The 12,588-nt window shown below is 61.9% G+C and overlaps 1 protein-coding gene across 10 annotated transcripts in view; it reads left to right on the plus strand.

Moving 5' to 3' along the window:
* The window catches only part of SIPA1L3 (signal induced proliferation associated 1 like 3), a 113,335-nt gene extending 101,690 nt beyond the window's left edge, over positions 1 to 11,645 (plus strand). For 7 of the 10 annotated variants that reach the window (XM_043534593.1, XM_043534587.1, XM_043534594.1 and 4 more), the window contains 7 exons: positions 1,226 to 1,447; positions 4,553 to 4,715; positions 5,126 to 5,327; positions 6,228 to 6,371; positions 9,230 to 9,335; positions 9,962 to 10,043; positions 10,319 to 11,645. In XM_043534593.1, the coding sequence (XP_043390528.1) occupies positions 1,226 to 1,447; positions 4,553 to 4,715; positions 5,126 to 5,327; positions 6,228 to 6,371; positions 9,230 to 9,335; positions 9,962 to 10,043; positions 10,319 to 10,465 (1,066 nt within the window). In that variant the 3' untranslated portion in view covers positions 10,466 to 11,645. The remainder of the gene's footprint in view (positions 1 to 1,225; positions 1,448 to 4,552; positions 4,716 to 5,125; positions 5,328 to 6,227; positions 6,372 to 9,229; positions 9,336 to 9,961; positions 10,044 to 10,318) is intronic. The other 3 variants (XM_037884385.2, XM_043534586.1, XM_043534588.1) reach the window with 1 other exon arrangement.
* The last annotated feature ends 943 nt before the right edge of the window (positions 11,646 to 12,588 follow it).

Genomic DNA, 12,588 nt, shown 5'->3' on the forward strand with positions numbered 1-12,588 from the left:
GCACCCCCTCAATATTCAGAGGAAACATTAAGAACAGTCCGGCTTCGTCACAGTGAACCACGAAGAGAGAGCAGGTTCCTGGCACCCCTCTGGAGCTCGGGCTAAAAGCCCTGCCCTGTACTGCCCCGGGAGGCGTGCGTTTGGTTGGTGACACTGTTCTTGCTCTTGCTGTATTGCCAGTCCCAAGGGTTCAGAACTAATGAGCCCAGCCCCCTGAATCATGGGATTTCCAAACTGCTCGCCGCTGGGCTCGGTATTTGCTGTCTGGTTGGGGAGCTCCTGGGATGTCACTTTCAGGCCTTTCTCTGTAACCACCGAGGCACAGAACCCCCTACTCACATGACTGCAGCAGCTGGGCCCTAACGGAAAAACACCCCAAATCTCATGAGTTGGCAACACCAGGCTGTTCAGTAAACACCCTGCTTGTTAGCTAGTGCTCGTCTCCCCCCCATCACGTTTCAGCTGTGTTTAGGGCACCCCAGATCTGTTCCACTGAAACAGTGAAAAGCAGCTACAGCTCCTGCCCCAGCCCCTGGCTCCCCCACCAAGTTCTGGGGTTTTGCAGCCCCTGTGTTTGCTTGATTTCCTCTCCCCATCAAGGCACCGGGCTGTAGAGGGGCAGCCGGGAAAGCGATTCTCTTCAAAGCTCCGCTACCTTCCCAGAATCACAAACTGGAAACTGAGCCAAATAGACTTTACACACGAACTTCTGGGGGTCAAGATTCCCCCAGTGAGAAGTGATTTGGGGGTTCCCAACTTGAGGTGCCTGTCCGGGGTCCCCATGGTCACAAGTCGGGGTTTCCGCCCCAGCCGAATCCCGGCCCTTTACAGAGTCTCAAGTCCCGCATCCAAGTCCCTGCTCACACCTGCAAATCTTGCCCCATTGTAAAACCAGCAGGTCAAATGTTATCAGACAGGGCTGGTTTGTAAAGTTCCAGTGTCGCTTTAAATGCTCAGACACGCCAAAGCCCAGGAGACTGGGCCACGTGCTAGTCTCTGGCCCAAACCCAGCGCTACCGTGGAGCAGCAGAGTTTTAATCCCAACCCAGAAACCGCCCGGGTTTTGTAGCGGTTGCATTGTTTTAAAAGGGTGATGAAAGGCTCCCCGTGGGTCATCCCAGAGTGGCTTGTTCCCAGCCAGGGGGCACTGGTGCTGGGGGTGAAATCGGATTTCCGCCTGACCTGGAATTGATTTGCTTTCATTTTTTTTTGTTTTACTTTGTAGTAATTTCAGTTTGCGACAAGGCCGTCCGTCTCAGGGTTACAAAACGCCCGTGGCTGAGAATCCCAGGCCCCCACACATGTCCCAGTCCAGTTCCTTCCAGCTGTCTGCCTCTGTCCCCAAATCCTTCTTTTCCAAACAGACCAGCAGGAGCAAGCCTGCATCGGGGTGGAAGAGAGCCGAGGAGACCCCCACAAGACCTGTGGCCTTCATAGACCCAAAGAAGTAAGTGCTTCTCATTGAGCGGCCGGCTGGTGGGATGGGGCTGAGCAGAGCACCAGGCGTGTGTGCTCTCTGCCATGGGGAGAACGTTCCGGGGAATGGTACTCGAGCGATAGCCTTCAATAGCTTGCTGTTGTTATACAGACAAAACTGCACAGGATCGTTTCAGGGGACAAGACAAGATGTCACGTTTATTATAATAACACAATTTGATTTAAGACCAATAACTAATGTCTAATACCTTCGCACATAGACACACACACCATATCAAATGTTCTGCAGCTGCTAGATAGTTCCCAGTCCTGAACGTAGCTCGAGTTCGCGGCTCGTGGCGGCGAACTGGCCAGGAAAGCCGGGCACAAGGAAGGGCTGGGTCTCTGTCGGGCGTGCACCGATGCCCTTCCATGTTGGCAGCAGAATGTTACCCTCCAAAGTCTTCCATCTCACCCACCCTTTTTGCAGGCTTTAGTTTGAATCCAGAGTCTATAGGTCTTGCTGTGTCAGGCTGCCTCTGGGTCCGGTGTGATTGATCACCCGTCAATTGCAGACGTGACTTTCAGCCTGGGACCTGGCTTTGATGTTTCTTCAGTTGTACTTTTGTTCTTTTCTTTTGAGGGTGGACTCTTCTTACTTTGTCAGGGCTGTTGTCTGCATCTTCAGCCCTTGGTGTTTACACTTTATTTTATCAGGACCGGCTGGGGCTGGAGGTTGAGTCCATCATCCATCCATCCCTCATTCCCACATTGAAACTACACTCATCAGATTACAGCTGGGTTTAGCGAAAATGAAGTGAGCGTTATACAGTGGAGTTTGGGAGAAGTTACAATGGAGTTTGGGTTACACCATGGACACGTGTAAGGAACGGCAAACAGGGAGCAGAAGTTCCCATGTTGAGGCCGTGCAAGTTTCAGTGATTTAAGCAGCAATTGGATTGAAAGTGAAGCTCAATTAGCCAGTTCTTGGGGTACCTGGTTTTATGAATGAATGTAGTTTCATTCATAAAACTTTACTTATGAAGTTATATTAATAAAGTGAACAATTAAAAACAATTTCATGGATCAGTTCTACACCATGAGTTCTGAGCCGAGCCCGTCTGCATGTGGGAGCCGCGCTCACTCCCAGGCGAATGCTGCGGCTGTGCCAGCCAGTGCCCACTACCTCATTCCACCCTGTGCCCCCAGCCTGGGCAGTTCTTGCTTGGCACCTGAGGAGATGGGCATGGGCGGCCCCCCGTGCGCACCAGTGCAGGTCTGGAGCTGCGGCTAGCACATGGGCCTGAGTGCAGGGTAGGAGGAGCTGGAACAAGGGGTCTGAGTCTCCCCCCCCACACTCTCTCAGGGCATAGAGAAAGGCTCTGGCACCTCTGCATGGGTAGCTGTGCCCACAAGGATGCATGGCAAACCTGGCTGGTGCCAGCCCTCTCCAGCACAACAGGGTTAAGCCAAAGGTCGGAGAGGATGGCGGCCATGTGCCTGTCTCAGACTACTCTTGCCTGGCTGTGGCGCTGGTGCGAGTAGCAGCTGCTTCCCAACGCCTGGCGCTGGGGCTTGGAGCCGGAGAGATGGGCACCTGCCTGCCCTGTCCACCCAGCGCCAGGATCCCTCCTGCAGCAAACAGACACCCTCTCAGGGCCCTGCACACCAGGGAGACGTGTGCAGCAGTGCCCCCGAGCAGTGTGGCCGCAGGAGCGGCTGCCTGGGGGCTGCGCCCCTGATGCTCCGCCTGGAGCTCCCAGCTCCCCATGGGGCCAGGCAGGTCAGTGCTAATTCTACAGGGACGCTCTGTACTCCTGGCCCTGGCTTCCAATTGTCTCCTGCCAGCTACTGGGGCCACAGAGACGCCCAGCTGGACCCAGGGCCGTTGACTGGTTCATGGAGCCAGCGTCTTGCCAGGGGTCGAAGGAGCAAGAGCAGAGGGGCCAGTGGTAGCATTCCCGCCAGAGAGGGGCCGAAGCCGGCCTGGCGAGAGCCAAGCCCTTTGCGTTCCCGTCGGCCCCGCTCGGGCACCGGCTGTTTGTTAGCTGCATGGCGAGATGCGCTGTGGGCCTGTCATTGCCGCAGTCCTGCAGTCCAGCTCAGCAAGAGGCCGCTGGGAGCCACGGCTCCTGGCCTTTCAGCTCGCAAGGCTGGTGGATGAAAAGGAGACCGAAGCTGTGGCTCCATTCCTGGGGTTTAGGGCCTCCTCTTCTCACTCGTGGGGTCCAGGTGGTTCCCCTGCCTCCTACAAAGGCTAATAAACGGAGCAGCCGCTGGCGTCACCTGGCCCCACTGGATCTGTTGCTGCTCCTGCGCTGGCCAGGGCACAAAAACCACCCCAGGAAAGCCAGAATTGGGCCAGCCGCTGCCTGGGCAGTTCAGAGCTTTTCCTGCCCATCTCTGCTGGGCATCAGGAGGGGCCTGCCCCAGCTCGGGCTGTCGAGTCACACCACCCATGAATCTCTCCTAATCAGACATGCCCAGTGGGGAGGGAACTGGGCAGGGGGTCAGGACTCCTGGGTTCTAGCCCCACATCTCACTTGCTCTGTTCCTCAGTTTCCCTGCCTGTCTCTGTGTTTGTCCAGACAGTGTGCTCTTTGGAGCAGGGACTGTCTCACTGGGCCTGGACAGCGCCTAGCGCGTCGGGGCCTGTGCAGCGCCCGGCACGACCCAGCGGGGCCCCCATCTCGGTCGGGGCCTGTGCAGCGCCCGGCACGACCCAGCGGGGCCCCCATCTCGGTCGGGGGCACAGCTGTCCTACAAATAACTTGCACCAGGCAGAAGTTTGTGAGGAAAATGATTGTTTCCATCGCTCCTGCATGGGCTCGACGCTTTACAAATGGAGTCCTGGCCCAGAGAGATGACGAGTGAAGCCCAAATCCACCCTGAGCACTGGGGGAGACAGAGTTTTCCGCAGGATTCAGATGAGCAGGGGGTGGGGGCTCTCCTGACTGCTAGAAGGGCTGTAAACACCCAGGAGCCTTGGGAGGCAGATGCTCCTCTTGCCTCAGGGCACCTGGTTCGGGTGGCCCCGTGCCTGCAGGGCAATGACCATCGGGCCTGCCATGCTCTTGGCTAACGGGGGCTGCTCCTGGAGCCAGTCTCTAATCAGCTCCCCCCCACGCTGCTCTAGGCAAATTGACGTGAACACCAAGAACGTCTTTGGGCAGCCCAGGCTGCGGGCGTCGCTCCGGGACCTGCGCTCCCCGCGCAAGAACTACAAGTCCACCATTGAGGACGACCTGAAGAAGCTCATCATTATGGACGGCTTGGGCCCGGAGCAGGAGAGAGCCATGGTGGGTGCAGGCTGACGGGGCGGGCCCCACAAACAAGGGGGACTCTGTTCCCCTCCATCCATCTAATGGCAGTCAGGCGCTGGAAGGGGGTGTTGTTTGTGCTCCAGTGGGCAGGACTCCTCGGTTCTGTTCCCATTTCTAGGCAGGGAGTGGGGGCTGGGGAACCAGGACTCCTGGGTTCCATCCCCAGCTCTGTCACTTATCTAGTGTGTGACCTTGGGCGAATCCCTTCCCCGCTCTGTGCCTCAGTTTCCCCTCCCACACTGTACTGTGAGGTCTTTGGAACAAGGACAGTCTCTCACCCTGGTTCTGTGCAGTCCCCATCCCCGATGAGGCTTCTCGGTGCTACTGTGACACTCCCAGTAGTAACCCCTGGGTGCTACCGGAAAGTAACTGTGTTTCTGCGACAGTCTCCGCAGAAGACTCTCCAGCGGACGTTATCTGATGAGAGCCTGTGCAGCGGGAGGAGAGACGCCAGCTACGCCAACGCCGCCTGCTTCGAACAGTCCCTGGCCAGCGACGTCCTCTTCACCAGCACCTATCCCTCCAACACGCTGCCCATCCGGCGGCAGCACCCGCAGCCGGGCAACGGGGGCCTCCCCGAGAAGAAATGTGAGTATGGCACGGGTCTGGGTTAGAGCCAGGGGCTGGCAGCCAGGACTCCTGGGTTCTGTCCCTGGCTCTGGAAGGGGAGTGGGGACTGGTGGTTAGAGCAGGGGCCCGGGAACCAGGACTCTTGGGTTCTTTCCCCAGCTCTGCCGCTGGCCTGCTGTGCGTCACCTCCCCTTGCCGTGAAAGGGGACGGGGATGTCCCGTGGTTGGGAGTCCCTAGGTGACGAATGTGAGAGATGCAGGGCGGCGTGTGACGTGGGTGCTGCCGTGGTCCCGGTTCGTCAGGGAGCACACACAGCGCCCTGCCTGGCGGAGAGATGCCGTGCGTTGCACGTGTGCTTGGTAGTAGACGAGAGCTGGGTCTCCCCATGGGCAGGCGCAGCTCCCCTCTGGGAAGAGCCAGGGCGTCTCCACCCAGCACCAGGCGGGTCTCCTTGGACCGTCACGGGACCAGTCCCTTCCCTCCCTCCCTCTCCCATGTGCCTCTGCCCAGACGTGTCATTGCACCTCAGTCCCTCCTCCCAGTGCTGGGCCCATTCCTGTGAGTGGCAGTGAGGCGAGGCCCCGCCGGCAGGTCTCCCCAGGCTCCTGGGGAAGGGCGGGGGTGGGGTGTGCGGGGCTGGTCCGAGCACAGCCCTAGTGTCCGTTCCAGGAGCCGGGGCAGGGCTGGATCCAAGGGCTGGAGCATGTGGATTCTGCAGACCAGCCCCGTGGTGCTAGCGGGGATGATTCGTTGGCCTACAAGCTGGGGGTGCTCATCCCTGGGCTACACTTGGCCCCGGCGTAACCACAGGGCAGTGGGTGGGGGGCTGGCAGCAGGGCAGAGCGCTGCTCCAGGGGGGTGCTGGGCTTGCTTCCCGGTACTCCGAGCATCCTCTGACCCCTCTGCTCTCCCCAAAGCCACCATCTCTGCCTCGGAGCTGTCACTGAGCGACGTACGGGACAAGCCCACGAGACGCCTCGACCCGGGGCTGATGCCCCTGCCCGACACGGCAGCTGGCCTGGAATGGTCCAGCCTGGTCAATGCTGCGAAGGCCTATGAAGGTAGGAGCGCCCTGGCATCTGCAGAACGCTCGCTCCCCCGGGCCAGGGAGCTGCGCCCTGCCACACTGGAGGTGGTGCTGCTGGCTGCCAAGCCACGTTAGCCAAGCCATGCCCAGACAGCTGCGGCGTCGGGAAATTATTGCCCAGTTAATGGCAGTGAGAGGGAAACCGAGGCACGACCTCCCTTTGCAGGAGGCGACGGTGATTAATACTGACCATGGCATCGTTGGCCGTAGAGCTCTGAGATCAGAGCCGGGCAGAGGGCAGCAGGGTGGGGAGAAGGGCTGGGCAAGGTGCTGGAACTAGGGGTACGGGGCATGCTGCAGCACCCCCTGGCTTGAAGTGGTTTCCATCATGTCCAGGGTTTACAGTTCAGTTCAGTGGCTCTCAGCCCCCACTGTATGCTTTGTTCCAGCACCCTGGGGCTGGGGGCAGCAGGGTGGGACGTGATATGGGGGTTGCTGGGACAGTGACGGGAAGTGGGTATGAATTGGGGGTTTCAAAGGCAAGTGGCTAACGTGCGTCATCTGTGGACCGTCCCTGTGAGCCTCTGTCCCTCCGCTCCATCTCTGCCTCCCTCAGCTCCGACTCGGAGCCAGAGAGCCCAAGGCCAGCGGGACCAGCGGAGTCCCTCCACGCTGTCCCCTGCCAGCTCAGCACTTGGTCAGTGTCCTCCAGAGGGAGGGGTGGGCCCCCAGGTTCAGAGCCGTCCTGTGATTTGCGGGGCTTGGCTCAAGCCCCCAGAGCGGGAGCAGATTCCAGGGGGCGAGTGTCCCGGTCGGGTCTCTTCGCAGGGAGGGGCTCTCGGCTGCGGGGTGTCTGTAGGGTGGTGCTGGGCGTGCGAGGAGGCCCCAGCTCTTCGGAGTCGCCGTAAGGAGACAGTCTGCACTGGGTGGGTTCCCTGCGCTGCGGGAGCTTGGAGCAGCTGGTCACAACAGTCCCTCCGCTCATTGCTCGGATTCCCTCGTTCCCTCCCCCTAGAGCTGCCCTGCCAAGTGATGTCTTTACTGCTGCCCAGCCCCTCGTGTGGATGCCTCCCCTCCCTGGCCAGCCCCACGCGGCCGGCCACGCCCAGTGCGCTGGAGCCACAGGCTGGGAAGCAAAAGTGTCCGGACCTGTCGACTCTCCTGTCCATGCGTCATGCTCACGTGGCCGGGAGCCCCACCCCGGGGTTCTGGCAGGGCCGGGAGACGCACGGGAGCCCCTGTCGTGCGGCTCAGGGAGAAATACGGGCGCTCCCAGCGCCCTCCCGTGACCGAGACCCCTCCCCAGGTAGGAGGCTGTTCCCTGGCTCTGTGCCAGCACCAAGGCCCCGCTGCTGCGGTGAGTGTTTGGGACCCCGTGGTCCTGACTTGGCCAGCACGGTTAGTGGTTAGAGCACAGAGCTGAGCACCAGGAAGCCCCAAATTCTGTCCTCTGGAGTGCAATGGGGCCTGGTCTGGGGGAGGAGGAGTGGGGGGTGGGTCTAGTGCTGAGCATTGGCTGCACCCCATCGGCGTAGGTGGGGAGCAGGGCCCCCTGTATCCCATCAGCTCACGCAGCCCTTCTGCGTTGCTGCCTCTCCCTACTTCCAGCATCTTGGGGGTGGGGGGTGGGGTCTGCTGGTGGGGTGCATCCCCCTGCTGTAGCTCCCGCGCCAGTTCTCGCGGGCTGTGCAGAGCTCAGTCTCCAGAGTAGCCTGAAAAGCAGCTTAGGTCCCTCCCCTGCCCTTGGGTCCCCTTGCGTTGTGGGGTGAGCCGCCCCTCTGCTCTTCTCCGTACCCGGCTGCCGACTCTAAAGAAAGCTGGGTCCTCCACGTCATCGCGCCTGTGACTTCCGCTGCCGCTCGCAACCCCAGGGAACCATGGCCTCGCCAGCCTCCTAGCTGACATGGCAAAATAAACAGACCCTGTTGGGACAAGGCTGCTAGCCTGGCGGAGAGGAGCTGTGTGCCATGGGAGGCCAGCGCTGGGAGCGCAGGCATGGCCCGTGCCTTAGCAGGGAGAACTGAGCCCCCGCAGATTCTCACCGCCCTGTCTCTTCCCATCCCCCCATTGAAATGTACCTATCGGGGGGGGTGGGCAGCTGCTTCAGCCCCACACAAATACTGCCCCCCCATTCCTAACCGTGTCCGTTCCCAGTGAAAGGGAAATTTCAACCCCCGAATTTCTGCTTGGAAGAGAAAGGCGTGTAGCCAGAGTGAGCGGCAGGGCAGCACAGCGAGGGTTAACCCTGGAAGGTGCTGCAGGTGTGCGGGGAGGGGAGGGGACGGGACTTCACCCGGCATCCCAGCCGGTCCAGGGGCTAGGCCTGTGCCCGGTGGGGTGTCCTGCGAGTGCTCGGCATACCGGTGCTGCAAGGGAACCCCGTGGAGACTGGCGCCCCGTAGGCCAGAGTTGCCGGGGCTTGTGCCATTGGGTTTCCTCCTGGGTGCATTTGATGTGGTTCACATTTGGCCGTGGCACGTCACCCGTGGCACGCATGGCCCTGCCTGGGAGCCTGTCCTGGACCAGCCGTGCAGGAGTCACACTGGCCGTTCCCAGGAGGGGCAGAGAGCCCAGCCAGCCCTTAGCCCGGTCTCTGGCCACCTGTGCTGCAGGACAGGGGCTCCCCTCAGCCTGAGAAAAGCCCCGATTGCAGCCTGGGTCTCCCCCGCCCCGAGGCCCACGGAGGGCCGGGCGTGAGTCAAGCCGGGGGCGCTGCCTGGTAACTGGGCTCTGGGAGGAGCTCCTCTCCAGCACACAGCTCTGCAAACAGCTTCCGGCGAGGGCTGACGCGGGCAGCGCTCGGGCCCAGGGAGTGCGGGTGCCCTCCAGGCAGGGCCGAGCTGCCTAGGCAGCATGGGCGCGGCAAAGCAAACCCTCTCCTTTGCCTTGCAGTGCAGAGAGCCGTCTCCCTCTTCTCCCTCAACGACTCGGTGCTGAGCCCCGCCGCCCCGCCAGCGCACAGCCCGGGCCCCACGCCCCGCACCACGCCCACCATGAGGTAAGCGGGGGCGCCTGGTTCTGTGCCCGGGTAAGCCCCGGCCCCTCTCTGTAACAGGGCAGACACCGCTGGGTGGGCTGGGCAGGTGGCTGGCGGGACAGGTGTGTCTAGCAGCAGTCGGGGCAGCGAGCGCCCTCCAGGCCTGGGCTGTGGGCGAGGGCAAGCCAGTCGCAGGAACCCAGCCGACCTCACATGGTCGGCGTGTCATGGAGCCACCGCCTGGCGCTGCAGCCAGAGCGCCACGGGGCAGGGCGCCGTAGGAGCAGTCTACTAGCTATAGGGGAGCGGGGGGCAGACACTGCAGCCTCAGCCGGCCTGCCTGGGGGGAGCCCCCCATCAAGGCTGCGTCCTCACGCCCCTGGTTCTGTGTGTGTCTGTAGGGTGGTGCTAGCGTTTCATCCATCCCCATCTCACACCCACGGCCTGGCCAAGGAGACTGTTCCCCCACCCCGAGGCTGCCCTGGCCTGTGCTCCCGGGGCTCCCTGCGCCAGCGGGTTAAGCCAGGAGGCTGCCCGGCACGCCCAGGGGCTGCAGCAGGTCTCCACAGCCCTGCCAGCTCCTCTTGTCTGCGCTGGGTCCCCATTGCCGTGGCGAGATGCACTGACCCATGTTTTCCCCTCCCCAGCGAGGAGCTGCCCCTGGACCTGACGGGGAAGGTGTGTCAGCTGGAGGCCATGCTGAAGCAGCTACACAGTGACCTGCAGAAAGTAAGGGGCTCGCACCAGGGCTGCCCCCCTCCCCTTCTGACGGCCCCACAGGGCGCCCCCTTCTCTCTGCCGCTGGGCAGCCTCTCGGAAAGCTCCTTCGGGTGGGCGTGCCTGTGCCCGGGGGCTGGGGTGCCTAGCGGGTTTGAGGCAGGCGGGCTGGGAGTCGGGACTCCTGGGTTCACTCCTTGCTCCTGAGCCGTCAGCAGGCTGGTAGCCCGGCTGGGGGTGGGGCTGCCTGCAGCTGGGAGCTCTCCAAACACCCCCTCTCTCCTCAGGAGAAGCAGGACAAGGTGATGCTGCAGGCAGAGGTGGCCAGTCTGCGTCAGAACAACCAGCGGCTGCAGGAGGAATCGCAGACGGCCAACGAGCAGCTGCGCAAGTTCGCCGAGATCTTCTCCAGCCCCGTGGATAAGGAGCTGTGAGCTGCCCCTCTCGGGCGCCGGGTGCCAGGCACACCCAGCGCTCTACTGAGATCTTCTCCAGCCCTGTGGATAAGGAGCTGGGAGCTGCCCCTCTCGGGCGCCGGGTGCCAGGCACACCCAGCGCTCTACTGAGATTTTCTCCAGCCCCGTGGATAAGGAGCTGGGAGCTGCCCCTCTCGGGCGCCAGGTGCCAGGCACACCCAGCGCTCTACTGAGATCTTCTCCAGCCCCGTGGATAAGGAGCTGGGAGCTGCCCCTCTCGGGCGCCGGGTGCCAGGCACACCCAGCGCTCTACTGAGATCTTCTCCAGCCCCGTGGATAAGGAGCTGGGAGCTGCCCCTCTCGGGCGCCGGGTGCCAGGCACACCCAGCGCTGTACCCCCAGGCTGCCGGCTGGGTGGGGGCAACAGTGACCTGGGAGGCGCAGGGCACTGGGGAAGCTTCTGATGTGCTGGAAGGGGCCTGTCCTTGGAAGGAGCATTGCCGGCCCTTCCACGCCTGCACCATGCCCCTGGCAATATGTGGCTAAACACGGGGATTTGCTGCTCCGTCTCCCTCCACCCGGTGCTGTGTGTCAAGGCAGGGATCCGTGTCTGTTCTCTGCCACGCCACCAGGATGTTCTTGGGGCACCGGTGCCAGACGTTAAACCTCATGCAAAGAGCGCTGCTGAGCACCGGGCCGGGACAGCGACTTCCTCACCCTGGAGGGGATCTGACCCGTTGGGGGGCAGGGGAGATCTTGGGGACACATCGTCCAGGGCGACTATCTCCTGGGCGTGAACCTTTACTAATCTAGGAAATATCCCTGTGAAATGACTTGATTCCAGCCGTGGGCACTGGAATAGCCCTTCTGCACTACGTTACACAGCCTGCATCTTCTGGCCAGGTCCCCCAGCTGTCTGCCACGGACATAGCACTAAGGGGCTGGACGGGGTCGGTCGCTGTCACGGCCGCTGGGAGGGGGGGGCAGGGTTTCGGGTGTAAAATAATTATAATGGGACGGGACCCATACCTGGGAGAGAATATAAAAATCACCCCTGCCTCTGGCGAGCACCCCTCAGCGCTAAGTTATTTTCCAGAGAAGGCACTGCTGAGCGCGGGTCAGGCCCTGCAGGCGGCTTGCCATGTAAATGTTCTTTATAAAACACTATATTTGTATAAAGGAGACGCTTTGTAAGGCTCTTTCCATGCGATTTCTGTACATGGCGCCAGGCGGCGGGGAGCATTTGCAGCGGCCGCGAGGTAAAAGCAAGGAGCAGCGTGTGCCGGGGAATGAACCTGCGGTTACTGCGCTTGGTGGGTAACCGTAAGCTCCGCGGGGCGTGCGATGGGAGAGACGTCTGTCACCCAGAGCGGCTCCTGGGCAGCTAGATCAGCGCGTGGCCGGTGGGGTGACCCCCCAGAGCGCCCCCCCAATTCCCTTTTATAGCTGCCTCCAGAGTCCAAGCCCAGCGCTAACGGCGGGGCTCCGGGCAGCTGCCTGGGGAGGCTTTCCTGGCGGCTCGCCCGGATACGGCCCGTTGCTGCTTTACTTCTTTGGCCGCGCGGTCACGGGGCAGCAAGGTGCTAATTTCATGTTGGTGCATGAAACCTCTGGTGCCCCAGCCAGCGGGCACGGGCCAGGTCCCCGGCGGTGCTGCGCATCGCTTCCAATCAGCTTGACCCTGCTGGGCGAGGGGGCAGCGCCCCGCCCCACCTGTCCTTGGGCTGGGGCAGGGAAGACCCTGGGCTGCAGAAACTGCCCGAGCCCGCGGCTGCTGCCTGTCCCGTCTCGGCGTGTCAGCTGCAGCTGGTGTGGCCAGTGCACCGTGTCCCCGTGCCCAGGTCAGGAGCCCCCGCCGCGGGCTGCCATCTGCTCAGCCATGAATTCAGCCTGAGGGGAGGGGTGAAAATCCCCTTTATCCTGAGCACCGTGACCCCAGCAGGGGCCTCCTACCAGAACATCACTCCCCCCTCTGGGAGCAGCCCCCCCGGAGTGCAAAGATTAACCCGGCAGCTTGGGGTATAATCCGGGTAGAAAGTAGGTCACACCTGAAGGCTGCACCTAGCAGCCCCCACACATACCACACGGGGGGCTGGGTACGCCGGTTGCTGTGATGCCCAGGGCCAGGGGGTGCTGGCCAA

Source organism: Chelonia mydas, chromosome 23 (genome assembly GCF_015237465.2).
Source record: "Chelonia mydas isolate rCheMyd1 chromosome 23, rCheMyd1.pri.v2, whole genome shotgun sequence".
Lineage (NCBI taxonomy): Eukaryota > Metazoa > Chordata > Testudines > Cheloniidae > Chelonia > Chelonia mydas.